Source organism: Hordeum vulgare, chromosome 6H (assembly GCF_904849725.1).
Source record: "Hordeum vulgare subsp. vulgare chromosome 6H, MorexV3_pseudomolecules_assembly, whole genome shotgun sequence".
NCBI classification, from domain to species: Eukaryota; Viridiplantae; Streptophyta; class Magnoliopsida; order Poales; family Poaceae; genus Hordeum; species Hordeum vulgare.
Window position 1 is genome coordinate 515,206,918 of NC_058523.1, and position 16,163 is coordinate 515,223,080.

At 47.3% G+C, this 16,163-nt stretch overlaps 1 protein-coding gene across 1 annotated transcript; it reads right to left on the reverse strand.

Annotated features, from left to right (window-relative positions):
- Positions 1-5,782: 5,782 nt before the first annotated feature.
- LOC123402560 (7-deoxyloganetin glucosyltransferase-like) lies at positions 5,783-7,712 on the reverse strand. The gene is made up of 2 exons (XM_045096482.1): positions 6,935-7,712; positions 5,783-6,797 (listed from the first exon to the last, which is right to left on the reverse strand). Exons 1-2 carry the CDS (start codon positions 7,452-7,454, stop codon positions 5,860-5,862), a joined length of 1,458 nt encoding a protein of 485 aa, XP_044952417.1. The 5' UTR covers positions 7,455-7,712; the 3' UTR covers positions 5,783-5,859.
- Between the last annotated feature and the right edge of the window lie 8,451 nt (positions 7,713-16,163).

Genomic DNA, 16,163 nt, shown 5'->3' on the forward strand with positions numbered 1-16,163 from the left:
TTCATTACTAAATTCCCAAAATGTTTCATATTTTCAGAAATTGTTCTTCAATTTCAAAAAATCATTTTTGCTTTGAAAAAATGTTCTGGATTTTCAAAAAATGTTCTGGATTTTCAAAAAATGTTATTGATTTTAAAAAATTATTCTTAAATTTCGAAAAATATTTGAAAATTGTTGTCGATTTAGAAATTTATATTTGATTTAAACATGTTTAAAATATTGTTCAGGCTTGCAACTTTGTTTACGATTCTTCATAATTGTTCTCGTTTTTAAAATTTGTTTCAAGATTTAAAAAATGTTCACGCTTTCAAATTTCTTCTCCGTTTGAAAAAATGTTCAAAATTCTTCCTGGTTCCAAATTTGTTTGGAGTTTTTCAAAATTGTGCTCCGTTTCAAAAATTTGTTCTCAAGATTCAAAAAATATTCAGGCTTTAAAAAATTGTCTACGCTTCCAAATTTGTCCAGGATTTTCAATAATTATTCTTGGTTCAATTTTTTCTCAAAATTCAAAAAATGTTAGTGCTTTAAAAATCTGTTCGCGCTTTCAAATTAAAACAATGTTCAAGTTTTAAAAACTTTTTTGTACTTCCAATTTTTTTTAACATTTTCTCAGAAATTGTTATTCAAAATTGCAAAATGTTTTTTGCTTCATATACAAAAAGAGAACGAAAAAGAAAATAAACAGAAAAAGGAAACATTTGTCCTTTTCTGTTTATTTCCTTTTTTTAATTAAGAAAATGTTCTAGTTTTCAAAAAATCATCTTCAAATTCGATTTTCTTTTTTGCTTCAAGTACAAAAAGAAAAGGAAAAAGGAAGAAAAACAATCCAAAAAATGAAAGGAAATAAGCATAAAAGAGAAAAAGAAACAAAAAATATTAGATTTTTTTGAAAAAACAAAAGCTGGGTCGGCCTAGTTAGGGCGAGCACCTGTGCGTTGCAGTTCTTCCCTGCTGCAATTAGCGGCAGCGCGGGAGGTAGGAGCTCCCGGAGGCGACCGGATTGGTCTGGAGGTCATGAGCGGCAATGGAAAGATTTTGTTTTTTGAGACACGCGAGCTGGGAGATATGAGGCGGCCTTTTTTTGTGACAAGATAGGAGACGGCATAGGAAGAGTTCCCTCGAAAGCCTCCCAGCGATCGCTCCCGCGCGTCGTCACTAGGCTTGTTTTCAGCCGCCGCCACGTGTCGCGATCTGAGCGTTCACTTCGAATTTTGTTTTTTTATCGCGTGCATTTTCCCTTTTTAAAGTGATTTTTTTTCTGTTTTTTTGGTGTTATGGTTTTTCACCGGTCTTTCATAACTTTTGAAAGAAAAAAAATCAATTTTTTTCACGAAAAATCATGTTTTCTGTTTTTTTTTACGCAAAAAGGTAATTTTTTTGTTTTTTTGCGAGAGGCGCATTTTTGTTTTCGTGAGAGGCACGGCCGTGCCTCCCAGAAAGGAAAATACATGTTTTTTTTGCAAGAGACACGGTTTTGTTTCTGCAAAAGACACGGTTTTGCATTGAGTCACGCCCGTGTCTCTCCCCGAAAGGAAAAAAACGTATTTTCTGTTTTTTTTTCACGAGAGATACGGTTTTGTTTCCGTAAAAGACACGATTTTGCCTTCACGAGAGGCATGTCCCAAAAAACGCGTTTTCTTTTTTTTCTATCGCGTGAGGCACGGTTTTTTTCTTCCGTGTTTTTTACAAAAAAAAGTTCGTCAAAACCTATTAACATGGGATCTAGTTTGAAGATCTCGATGCGAGAAAGCCAACGATGAAAACGGTTCGAGATTTGAACGCACGGTTTAATAGATAAAACGTTTTGAAAATATGGATCTACGAAAAAAGAAAAAATTACCAAATTACGACAAATGATATGCATGCAGTGTACCACTTATCACAATCTGTAAAGGTGGAAGTAATCGTTGGAAGACGTATTTGCTAACTATAATTTTGGGCGGCATATGCTGCTGGTTTGCTGTGCCCAGGCCAGTTGGGCTCTTGAAAATTGTGTAGGAACCCATGACATCCATCCCGCACTTTAGGCCCATAGTCCGATCCCATCCCCAATCTCACTCGCCCTGCCTCCAATACAACTCCGCCGCCTCCCGTTCAAAAAAAAAAAAAAAATACAACTCCGCCGCCTCATCTTCGCTGGCCTTGATCGCAAGCCAACCCCATATTTCCTTTAATCCATGGGCGACGGGGACGACAAGGTGATTCAACCAGCTGGAGCCACGGCCGTCCGGCGGTTTCTGAATCTGTTAGTGGCGAACCGCCCGGGCTGCATGTATTCGCTGCGCCGCTTCGATCTGTCCCGCAACCAGTTCTTCTACACTAGCAGGTATATGTGGACAAACAGCATGCTCTCTTCACTGGTCTGGAGGTGGTACTAGCTGGGAAGGGCAAGGGCAAGGGCAGCATCAACGGTAATAGGCTCCCTATGGTTAGACACAAGTCCAACCGCTGCAGGAATCTTGAGTCCAACTTCATCGAGTGTATGCTCTGATGTCTCCTCTATTTGCAAACGCAATATACGCCTAAAGTTTGCCATGGGAGGAAACTGGATTCGTTTGATTCAGGATGGGGGTAATAGGCTCCTTTAATGGACCTTGATCAAGCTCTCCACAAGAAAATCGGCATTCCATTGATTTTTTTTTGTCCTAAACTGTTAGCGAAAAATCACGACGATTCTTCTTCCAGTTGCCTATAGGCAGTATGGGAAGAAAATAAAAACATTCACAAATTTTACAGTGTTGAAAAATCGGCAAGAGAAGGATTTTCATATCCATGCTAAAAAAATCACCTATATGTTGAAAAAACTTGAGGTGATTTTTTTTCCATCGTGTAGATGATTAAATTGCCATGAAGAACAAATTATACTATTAATTCGGACAAAAAACAACGTAAAATGGGCAAAATATCACACTCCAAAAATGCCGTGGAAGAATAAACACCACATGGCTACATTTAGACCTTTGTCATGGCTAAAGAAAACAAGTAAATCATATGATATATTCCCTTTAAGACGCATGTCAAATCTTAAATCAAGACTAACATTTGAACCAAAAAAATATAAAAATGTTATTCCTTTGAATAACAGAGAAGGCTAAAAATTCACCTATATGTTGAAAAAACTTAAGGTGACTTTTTCGCCATCGGGTAGATGATAAAATTACCATGAAGAACAAATTGTACTATTAAATAAAAAAACAATGCAAAAGGGCAATAAAATTATACACAAAAAATGCCATGGTATATAACGAAGAATAAATTCCACATGGCTACATTTAGAACTTGGTCATGGTTTAAAAACAAGTAAATCGTGATGTTTTCTCTTTAAGACGCATGACAAATCATGAAACGGAACTAATATTTGAACCATAAACTATACAAAATGTTCCTTTGAACAAAAATGAAGGCAAAAATAAAATTTGCCAAATGGGACATGAACAAACGAAGCCGCATTGTACATATTTTTATCATGCTCTATTAAAAAAAGAACTGTTTCAAAACTAGTTTACCAAAAAGAAGAATTCATAATGATGGATGTGGTAAAAAGTTTACATGCTGCTATAGACATGAAAGGTGTAAACAAACATACTTTTTGGGACCATGTCAATTGTATTACTTTAAACATGGCCAACTTTTCTATTTAGGCCATGGGAAATTTTTGTCATGGTTGAAAAAGAAATCTTCCATGGTATAAATTTGTCATGTTATTGCAGTATGAATTACCATGATTCAAACAGAAAAATGGCATGCTCGGAGAAATAACTTTGCCATGGTTAAAATAGTAAATTTGGCATGCCTAAAAAAGTTAAAATTGCCATGCTCTAACTTACAAAAACGAAAATACTTCCATGCCACCCGGGATATATGCCACCCAGGTAGTCACCATATGAGGATCTTCGAGAAACGGTATGCCGATATCGGTGGAGTATGGGTTTGCCAGGTGGAATATGGGTTTACCACGTTGGTTTCTACTATGTTTAAGTCATTTTGGGCCTTCGAATACCAGATAATGTGCTGTCCACTATGTTCAGTTCTGGCATCATGGACGCGGAGATAGCTATCCTCTAGACCAACGTTTTTTTATGTCGGCAGTTGATATGCCAAATTCATTGATCAAAAGAGGGTGTTACAAGAGTCCACAGAAGAGAAAAACAGCGCAAAAGGACAGCGCAAAAATAAAAGAAAGAAAAAGATTCATGGACAGTACCACAAACCCAAGCTCTACCATCAATTGTGCCCACCATTGGAATCCATCGTTGGGATCTCCAAGGTGACGCTCCTCGGAGAAAATGATGTTGAGGACACTGTCGTCACCCGATCTCACACTGCCTGATCTTAGATTTTCATCCGGAGATCTCACGTCGTTGGTAGGAAGGGCAAACGGCTCCACAACAATACCTCTAAGGAGGGAGACGACATCCATAAATGCCGTTATTGCCGGCAACAACAAGGTCGATGCAAGATTTTCATCCGGAGTCGAGCCTTCCACCAACAATCCTTGGATCCGAGACCACCAGTGCCACTGAGCAACACGACCTAAGCAAACACTGCCAAAAACGAATCCGTCGAAGACGCATGGAGGAACTCACAAGCACACGCCAATCTGACCAGTCCGCACCACCGCTTGCAGGCCTTGGGCGACCAAGCTGAATCAGGCCATCCTCTACCTCCGTGCGCATATCTGGGCGAACCTCTGCACCGCAGTGCACAAGAAAGGTCGAGGAACAGCTGAACCTAGCGGGTTCGCACCGCCGCGCGCAGGACATGGGCGGGATCTAAGCCAAATTGCGTTGCTCGCACCGCCGCGCGCAAGAGCAACAGAAATCATGCTAGATCTCATCTGTGGGAGCCTCATACAACATCAGACAAACTGGATGGCACCTCCGCTCGAGGGAGCCGGACGTTGACGCACTTGAAGGAAAGACCACCACCAACCCCGACTCAACCGCTACTGCCTCCGCATGGCACAACGCAGTCGATCCACACGCGAAACGCAGCCATCGAACGCGTGAGCCGTGTCACCCGACTATCTCATCGGGAGCGGACAAACGACCAAATCTGGACAACCGCCTCCGCTCCAATGGTGCATCAGGCCTCCACGCGCAAGCGGCGCGCACGCCAGTACAACCCGCCTCGCCCCGCAACCATAAGTCGATAGAGGCCAGATCTGCCCCGGTCGGCCGCAGCAAATCCGCGCCCCGTGACCCCCTCGTGTCGAAGGCGCTCGCGCAGGCAGCCGCTCACCGCCATGGCGCGTTGGGCACCGCCGGACCGCGCCCAACCATTCACCGCAGCGTCCCCCGCCTTTGCCAGGCGCAGCTCGCCTCGCACGTAGGGAAGAAAGCCCGCCGCTGCTGACACGTCACGCTTGCGAACAACCGCCTGGCACCGCCGCCACTCACGGACCACCTCGCGTAGACGGGCCGCGCCCTTCTCCGTGCACGCCAACGACGTCCCGCCAGGAGCCCTGCCATGCCCCGCCGCCGTCGACGCAGCGTGGGTTTTGCCCGGCAGCGCCCTCCGACGACGGCAAGGGGGGAGGGTGGGATGTTGGTGGCGACGGCAGAGATTTTAGGGTTCTCCGGGGTGTTGCGGGGAGCGGCATGGGAGCTTTGTTCGGAACATAGTTCCGTCGTCCCCCAACGTGCTAATGCAGATACGCTTGTTGGGACCAACTTGTTTTTTATAAAGAGTCGATGAGCAAATCCGTGGATGTTCCGACGAGTCCAGGTAGCACCAACTGATTTGCCCTAACTACACAACCACACTAATGCCCATCACTCTCGAAAGAAATGAAACATCTTAACAGACAAATAAGACACACTGTTTCTGTACAATATAATAATGGATGTCGATCTAGAGCTAGTTCTTGGGCAGGAGCACGTCGCGGACCAGCTCGTGGAAGTTGATGTGAGACGAGCCGCCGGGCATGGCCGCCTTGACCGCGCTCTCCTTCCACTCCACCGCTCTCTTCCTCATGCTCTTGCCCTTCTCCCCTTCCATGATCTCCGTGATAAGTCCGGCGACGGCGTCACGCCGGACGTTGCTGTCGATCTCCATGCCGACGCCCCACTCGTTGCACTGGTACCTGCAGTTGGTCTGCTGGTCGGCGAAGAATGGCCAGCTGATCACCGGTACGCCGCCGCACAGGCTCTCGAGCGCCGAGTTCCAGCCGCTGTGCGTGAGGAAGGCGCCGACGGCGGGGTGGTTTAGCACCTCCTGCTGCGGGCACCAGGAGGCCATGAGCCCACGCCCCGCCGTCTCGGCCAGGAACTCCTCGGGGAGCATCGCGGCGTCGCCCTTGACGAGGTCACGGCGGACGATCCACATGAACTGCTTTCCGCTCTGCGCCAGCCCCCACGCGAACTCCACCATCTGCGCGCTGGTCATGACGGTGATGCTGCCGAAGTTGACGTACACGACGGAGCCGGGCTCCCTGCCTTCCAGCCACTGCAGGCATTCCTTCTGCTCCTTCCAGAGGCTGAGGTTGATGGCAGAGCGCGGCGTGGGCGGTTGCTCGTGCGTCAGCAGAGGGAGCGGGCCGAGCGTGTAGACCTTGGGAAGACCGAGCGCCTCCATGGCCTCCACCGCCTCGCCCTCCAGGTCGCCGAAGCTGTTGAGGATGACGGCGGATGCGCCGGCCGTGCGCTCCGTCTCCCTGAGGACGTAGCGCACCATGTACTCGTCCGGGTCCGTGGTGCGTATGAAGGACGGGAAGTCCCTGAGCCTCATGCTCCTCAGCCCCGGCACGTCCTCCACCGGTGTGTCAAGGTATTCATCGTTCGTCAGCAGCTCGGTGTCTGCACGCGCGTAAATAAAGACAGACGTTCAGACAAGAGCTTCGATCAGCAGGTGTCAATGGCCGCATCGAGTAGAAATGCTTTGACGCGCGCACTGACGGGGGAACAAAACAAAACAAAAAGCAGTACGTACGTACCTTTGAATGGGGCGAGGCCACGGCCGACGAGGAGGCGGTAGTGGCGGTACCCTAGGAAGCTGATGGCGCTGGCGGTCCAGAGCTGGACGTAGGGGAGGCCGAGCTCGGTGGCGGCCTCCATGGAGAACCCCATGGCGACGTCGGAGACGACGCAGGTGACGGGCGGGTGCCCGGTGGCGGGGTCGTTGAGCCGCGCGAGGAGGTTGCGGAAGGGGCCGAGGCAGGTCTCCGTGGTGGACTTGCAGAGCGCGGGGATGTCCTGCGTGACGTCGTCGTCTTCGGACGGCGGCAGGCCGTCGGGGATGGTGGCGAAGCGGAAGCCCGGGAGGCCGGCCACGGCGGCGGCGCCGCGGGAGCGGACGAGGCGTGCGTGGTTGTACTCGGTGTTGACGAAGGTGACGTCGAAGCCCCGGGCGTGGAGCAGCTTGGCCACGTTGAGCATCGGCGTGATGTGCCCCTGCGCCGGGTACGGCAGGCACACCGCGTGCGGCTTCCCGGCGGCAGGTCCCGTCGATCCCATCTCCTCCGCAGACGACTTCTTCTTGCCCTCCGTGCGCTTCGAGCTGGTCAGGATCGGTCGATGGCAACAATGGTCAATGGCTTCCTCCTGGCTGAACTCTCGTGGCCTTGGTTAGCTTGGGATCGATGTGAATTGGCTGCCTCGGCAAGAGCGTGGCAGTATTTATAGGCACGGCCTGCTCAGGGTACGTAGCACCCCTCCATTTTCTGGTAGTATCATATTGGCAGCCTAGCAGGGCTCTTGACAGTGAGGATCACCATTTTGTTATGAATAACGCAAGTGATGACGTCTAAGGATCGTATTGGTTGGATGAGTATATTGTTTTTTTTTATTGCAACATGGCTGCTTCGAGGATGGAGACTCCATGATCCTACGTACTCCTACCTCCACGGATGGCATAGCAGCCGTGTGTGATCATGTACGGGTCAGCGTGATGTCGGTACGCGCGCAACGGCGCCGCATGGACAATAGGCAGCCGGCCCGGCGAGCCGGCATGATCTCCAGCACTGGCCATGTGGCCAGTGCTATACGTGCGCGCTGAAATCGTCAGTGATACGAAAACCAAATTAGAGTAGGCCCCTTACTGTTACGGCTTTCACCATGCTTCGGTCCTGCTGGTCGTCGATCTGTCATCCACAGGAGCTTTGATACACCTACGTGACTATGCTACGAAAAGTTAGGCACAAGACTATTGTTTAATTAGATAGGAGTAATGTTATATCTGTAAAGACTTACTTAAAGATTTTAATACAAACTGATGTGTAGGACTGTGATTGATAATTGGGAGATGAAGGTCTCATCCCATTGAAAATCAGGGGAGATAAGAGTTAGTTTGAAACGTTAAGTAAACCTTTATAAGTTTTTATAGGTCTAGCATTATTGATTAGATAGCTTGCTCCCACCCTGCAAAATCAGAGGAGATTGGTTAAGATTCGGAAAGGAGATAACTGTTTTAAGTAAGCTTACGTAGATGTTTTTGTAGGTGTAACATTTTTGCATCCACGGTGGTTGTGTGCTTGGGTACGCTTTTACTCTCTTCATTTCTGAATAAATGACTTAAAAGTAACTTAACTTTTTATACTAAAGTTAATACAATTCATTATGGGAATGAGGGGAGTACAAAATTAGCTATGTCGATGGTTAGCAAATTTGTGCATCTCCTTGACCCGTAACATTGGGCTCCTCGCGTGTAGTTGCCATCAGCGTGGCCTCTCGCATGTCATGGGTTAGAGCATCTGCAACAACCACACTTCGCGCCGCGCCTAAAAAATGAGTTTGCCGCATGCTGGTCGCCTGGTTTTGCGCGTCACGCAGCGCTGGCTCCAACAGCCGCACTATAATGCAGCAGCGCGCGCCGCTCCAGCAGTGTCAAAAATGCAGCGCGCGCACAATTTTTTTTAATAAATAGATTGCATTAAATAAAAAAGATATAAAGTTATTTTACATAGATAGCAACTAGATAGGTAGTTCGAAAACATAGATAGATAGTTCGGTGCTAGATAGTTCGATAAAAAAAAAACTAATCCTAGTCGCTCCAGTCATCTGCACCACCATCATCGTCGGTGTCGTCGGAGGTTGACAGCCAGATGTCAAACCAACGTTCATCTTCTTCAGTGAAGAAGGACCTCCCGCCTGCATTGACGAGGTCGGCCTGCGCACACGCCAAAGCCTTCCGACGACGTCTGTCCAACCGCTCCTCGTGGCGCCGGCGCGTGTCCTCCTCGCGGCGCCGTTCCCAGTATTCCTGCTCGTAGGCGACGTCTTCCGGGTGGCGCCGGCGCCACTCCGCCATGACCCGCTCGTCCTCCTGGGCGACGAGGAGGCGGCGCTGCAGCGCAGTGTGGTCTGCACGGTCTTGCGGAGTTTAGACGAGGCGGCGGGGCCAGGTCTAACGCCTGCTGGAGCGTGCGGACGTCCGGGAAATTCATCTGCAGTCGCGGCCTGCCTAGGCGCCACGCCGCCGCGTCGAACGCGCGGGCGGCCTCGTGCGCCGTGTCGTAGGTGCCGAGGCTCAGTCGGAGATCGCCGGAGCGTATCTCGGCGTAGAACCCGCCGTTGGGGTGCTGGCGAACGCCGCAGTAGCCCGACGCAGAACGGCGGCGCGGCGGCATGGTGGCTCGTCGGCGGCGGCGGCGCGAGAGGCAGAGAGAACGCGGCGGCGGCGCGAGAGGCAGAGGGAGAGAGAACGCGGCGCGAGAGGCAGGGCAGCGCGCTGCCTTTTATGGGCGCGCGGGACGCGGCGCCGCAAAAATGGCGCGCGGGCTGCCGCCTTTGCGCGCACGCGCTAGCGGTTCCCGCGCGCGCGGTTTTCCCGCCCCCGCTGGAGCGCGCATTTCAGTCCCGCGCGCGGTAAACTGCCGTTTTTTAGCGCGCGCGCCTTTTTGCGCGGCTGTTGGAGATGCTCTTATGGGAATGAAAGAAAGGAGGCAACAACTCTCCGAACATAATGCAATTCGTTTTGATTGGATGAACACGAACTGGTGCCTGTGGTGTGAAAAATACAAGAATTGGGTCCACAACGACGGCTGCTGCATGCACGCTGTGAGAGCATCTCCAACCGCGCGCCCGGACAAGCCCTTCTTACGTCATTTTTTTTCTAACGGCGAGCGAAAAACGGTCTAGTCGTGACCCACGAGTCGGTTTTTTGCTGGTTAAGACCGAAATTGGTCCCGACGGTGCCAACCCGAACCCAGCGCACTCGATGCGCCCGGGAACGCACGCGGCAGGAAAAAACGACGCGTCACGCCCCCTGTCAGGCAAAAAAGGGCCGCCATTCGCCACCCACCGACCTACCGCCGCTACAAAGGCCATTTCCTCGTCGATGAACGTTGGGTTCGCCGCGGCTTCGCTCCCTCCTCCCCCCCCCCCGCGCTTCTTGGCGAGTTTTCCCGACGCTCCGGGCACGTACGCGGCTGCGCGTCCGGCACGCCCGCTAGGTGTTTGGCGATTTGCCTGATCGATGGACTCTGACGACGAGGAGGCGTCCGCGGCGCTACTGGAGGAGGAAGCCGATGCCGACACCCAGGATGAAGAGCACATCATGGTCCTCGCCTCTCTGGCTGGCCTGTTCGCGAGCGATGCAAAGCCGTGGCGAGGTGGCTCGGCATCGGGCCGACTGAAGGCAAAGTTGATGCATCGACTGGAAGGCTATTGCTTGCTCTATGCCGACTACTTCGCCGACGCTCCTCAGCACGACGATAAAGTATTCCGACGTTGTGACCGTATGAGCCGGAAGCTCTTCCTCGGGATTGTGAATTCCATCAAGGAGTTCGGCAGTCACTTCAAGTGCAAAAATGATTGCACCGACACACTTGGATTCACCTCGCTCCACAAGTGCACGACAGCTATGAGGATGCTTGCGTACGGAGCTCCCGATGATATTCTGGAAGACTATGGACGCATGGCCGAATCCACCACCATTGAGTGTTTCTACAAGTTCTGCAGGGCAGTGGTGACAGTTTTTGAACCTTAATATTTACGATCACTCAATGCTGAAGACACTTCTCGGACCCTAGTACAGAATGCACAAAGTGGATTTCCTAGGATGCTTGGAAGTATCGACTGCACGCATTGTAAATGGAAAAATTGTCCATTTGCTTGGCAAGGGATGTAGAAAGGCGCCAAAGGAGGTTGCAGTGTGGTACTTGAGGCAGTGGCCACACATTACTCTGGATTTGGCACTCCTTTGGTAGGCCAGGAACTCACAATGACATCAAAGTACTGCAGTGTTCGAATGTCTTTGCGAAGCTTGTTGAAGGTCATCCTCCTACGGTTAACTACGAGGTCAATGGGCACCAATACAACAAGGGATACTACCTAGCATATGGCATCTATCCGAAATGGTACACATTTGCGAAGAATATCTCAAATCCTGTACCAGGAGGCAAGCACTCCTATTCTGCCAAGCGGTGTGTGCTTGTTTTGATGATTCTATGGTTTTCTTTGATGAGTTTTTGCCATAAAAAAGTTGGAATACGGTAGATATAATGCAAAAATAAAATATGAATAGGGTTGCAACAATACTTATAGTAGTGGTTTGCTTTCTTATACTAACGGATCTCACGAAGGTTTTGTTGAGTTTTGTGTGATGGAAGTTTTCCACTTTTGGGTGATCTTATGATGGATGAAGGAATAAGGATTAGCAAAAGGCTAAGTTTGGGGATGCCCGAGGCACCCCAAGATAATATTCAAGAAGTAGCAAACAACTAAGCTTGGCGGTGCCCCGAGTGGCATCCCATCTTTCTTCTAACAACCATCGGTATTTTACTTGAAACTATATTTTTATTCGACACATATTATGAGTTTTGCTTGGACCGTCTTATATGATATGAGTCTTTGCTTGTTTTTCTTTGTGTTTTAAGTCTTGAATCCTTTTTGGACACACCTTTTTGAGAGAGCCAAAAATTATGCTATGCTTGCTCCTATGCTTCACTTAATTTTTAGAGCCATGGATTTAGTCTAGTACTTCACTTATATCTTTTTGAGCACGGTGTGCTTTGTTATTTTTGAATAAATGCTCTCATGCTTTCACTTAGATTTATTTGGGAGTTAGTAACTTTTTTTAAGAAATTATGTGTTGCTTCACTTAGATTATTTTGAGATAAAGAAAAATTATGCTCATGTTCTTCACTTAAATTCGTTTGAGCTTATCAAAAGCAGCATATGAAAATAGTCCCAAAGTGATAGATATCCAAGGAGGATATAATAAAAACTTTCATGAAGATCATTGGACAAAATAAACTTGATTCTTAGTAATGGTTTTGAGATATGAGGATATGATATGTGAGTCATGTTGATGAGTAATTGTGCTTTAGTAAGAATATTGATGTTAAGGTTTGTGATTCCCTATGCAAGCACGAAAGTCAATAGTTATGCAATGAAATTTATATCCTACTTTGTGGTGCATTATTCGGTGTTACTTATGCTTAATGCTTGGGCACAAGATTTTTCGTTTCTTGGTTGGTCGCTTCTCAATCTTTTTGCTAGCCTTCATTTTGCACTAAGTATGATCACTACTTGTACATCCAAAACCCTTTAAACCAGTTTTGCCATATGAGTCCACTATACCTACCTATATGGTAAGCAAATTTGCATGTCTCATCTCTAATTTTCAAAATAAATTTCTCTTTTGTGTTCTCTACCGCTCGCGAGGCGGTGAGGGGTGGCCAATATTTTCTGTGCTAGATGTGTTATTATCACGATGAGTGTTTATTCACTTGTCATTGCACGAGAGTACGACAAAGGTATTAGGGATGCCCAGTCCCGAAATGAAAAAAATGAATTTACTTTTTGTTGTCAAATAATAAATTTCTTGGAAATTGTTGGTATGGAGGGCACCCGTGGATACGGACAAGCCATGGAAAGTGTAAGTAATGGTGGAAAAGGGAATAAACTTTATTTTCTGTTTGCGAACCGCCTATGATGTATATAGCATGCGAAGTGTTGGGAGCTCTAAGTCGTTTTCATTGGTGGGAAAAGCATGCCTCCCAAAATGTTTTTATCTCTGAATTTTCGCTTTGAGCTCTAGCACCTCTACGAATCCCTACTTCCCTCTGCGAAGGGCCTTTCTTTTACTTATGCAATTTTTATTTGAATTTGAGTCTCCATCTTCTCTCATAAAGCACCAACTAAGGGGCACTATGATCGTATTTGAGCATTGGGTGTAGCTAATATTCGAGTGTGTTTCATGAATGGATCAATGATTGAGCATAATGGGTTAGGGATATGTTGCTTTAGTGTTAATATTCTGAAAGACATGGTTGCTTGTTGGTATGCTTGAGTATTAAAGTCTTCACGTCAAAACTAGACTATTGCTTTGAACCATATAAAAATCCAAATGTCCATGCTATAAAGGAAAAAAATGTGATGAACATGTTAGGCAACATTCCACATCGAAAAATCTATTTTTATAATTTACCTACTCGAGGACGAGCATGAATTAATCTTGGGGATGCTGATACGTCTCCAATGTATCTATAATTTTTTATTGTTCCATGTTGTTATATTATCATTCTTGGATGTTTTACAATCTTTATAGTCATTTTATATCAATTTTTTGTACTAACCTATTGACATAGTGCCCAGTGCCAGTTGCTGTTTTCTGCATGTTTTTTACATCGTGGGAAATCAATACCAAACGGAGTCCAAACGCAGCGAAACTTTTGGTGGATTTTTTTGGGCCAAAAGACATCTAGTGGGCGAGGAACGTACCTAAGGGGAGCTCTGTGTTGGAAATATGCCCTAGAGGCAATGATAAATAGTTATTATTATATTTCCTGTTTAAAGATAATTGTTTATTATCCATGCTATAATTATATTGAATGAAAACATAGATACATGTGTGGATACATAGACACAACAATGTCTCTAGCAAGCCTCTAGTTGGCTAGCCAGTTGATCAAGGATAGTCAAGCTTTTCTGGCTATGTGCAAAGTGTTGTTGCTTGATAACTCGATCACATCATTAGGGGAATCATGTGATGGACTAGACCCAAACTATGAACGTAGCATATTGATCGTGTCGTTTTATTGCTATAGTTTTCTGCGTGTCAATATTTGTTCCTCTGACCATGAGATCATATAACTCACTGGCATCAGAGGAATGCCTTGTGTGTATCAAACGTCACAACGTAACTGGGTGACTATAAAGGTGCTCTACAGGTATCTCCGAAGGTGTCCGTTGAGTTAGTATGGATCAAGACTGGGATTTGTCACTCCGTGTGACGGAGAGGTGTCTCGGGGCGCACTCGGTAATACAACATCACACACAAGCCTTGCAAGCAATGTGACTAAATGTAAGTCACGGGATCTTGTATTACGGAACGAGTAAAGGTACTTGCCGGTAACGAGATTGAAATAGGTATGCGGATACCGACGATCGAATCTTGGGCAAGTAACATACCGAAGGACAAAGGGAATGACTTACGGGATTATATGAATCCTTGACACTGAGGTTCAACCGATAAGATCTTCGGAGAATATAGGATCCAATATGGGCATCCAGGTCCCGCTATTGGATATTGACCGAGGAGTACCTCGAGGCATGTCTACATAGTTCTCGAACCCGCAGGGTCTGCACACTTAAGGTTCGGCGATATTTTAGTATAGTTGAGTTATATGTGTGGTTACCAAATGTCGTTCGGAGTCCCGGATGTGATCATGGACGTTATGAAGCTTTCCGGAATGGTCCGAAGACGAAGATTGATATATAGGATGACTTCATTTGGTTACCGGAAAGTTTTCGGGCATTACCGGGAATGTACCGGGAGTGACGAATGGGTTCCGGAAGTTCATCGGGAGGGGGAAAACCCTCCCGGGGGAAGCCCAAAGGACTTATGGGTGGCGCACCAGCCCTTAGTGGGCTGGTGGGACAGCCCAATAAGGCCTATGCGCCATAAGCAAAAAAAGGAAAGGTGGGAAGGAAGAGAAGGACTCCACTTTCCAATCCAATTTTCGGTAGGATTGGAGTAGGAGTCCTACTCCTCCTCTTGGCCGGCGCACCTTGGGGGCTTGTCCCTCATGGCAAGTCCCCCCTCCCTCCTATATATACTCGTGATTTAGGGCTGATTTGAGACAACTTTGCCACGTGCAACTCAGATCTAGACACCATAGTTTTACCTCTAGATCGTATTTCTGCGGAGCTCGGCTGGAACCCTGCAGGAGTAGATCCTTCACCACCACCGGAGCGCAGTCATGCTGCCGGAGAACTCATCTACTTCTCTGTCTTGCTTGCTGGATGGAGAAGGCCGAGATCATCGCCGAGCTGTACGTGTGCTGAACGCGGAGGTGTCGTCCGTTCAGCACTAGATCGGAGCGGATCGTGGGACGGATCGTGGGACGGTTCGTGGGACGGTTCACGGGGCGGATCATGGGATGTGAGGATGTTCTACTACATCAACCGCGTTTCTTAAACGCTTCCCGCCGTGCGATCCACAAGGGTACGTAGATCCAAATCTCCTCTCGTAGATGTACATCACATGATAGGTCTTCGTGCGCGTAGGAAATTTTTTGTTTCCCATGCGACGTTCCCCAACAGTGGCATCATGAGCTAGGTTCATGCGTAGATGTAATCTCGAGTAGAACACAAAGGGTTTTGTGGACGGTGATTTTCGGTTTGCTTCCCTCCTTAGTCTTTTCTTGATTCGGCGGTATTGTTGGATTGAAGCGGCCCGGACCGACATTATTCGTACGCTTATGAAAGAATGGTTTCATCGCTCGACATGCAACCTCATTTCATAAAGATGACTGGCAGGTGTCGGTTTCTTCAACTTTAGTTGAATTGGTTTTGACCGAGGCGGTCCTTGGAGAGGTTGAATCTCCGTTGTGGTTTTTGCGTAAGTAAGATGCGATCTACTAGATACCCATAGCAGCCACGTAAAACTTGCAACAACAATTAGAGGACGTCTAACTTGTTTTTGCAGGGTATGCTTGTGATATGATATGGCCAATGACGTGATGTGATATATTGGATGTATGCGATGATCATGTTGTAATAGTTAATATCGACTTGCACGTCGATAGTACGGCAACCGACAGGATCCATAGGGTTGTCTTTAAACTAACGTTTGTGTCTGCAGATGCGTTTACTATATTGCTAGGACGTAGCTTTAGTAGTAATAGCATAAGTAGCACGACAACCCCGATGGCGACACGTTAATGGAGATCATGATGATGGAGATCATGGTGTGGCGCCGGTGACAAGAAGATCGTG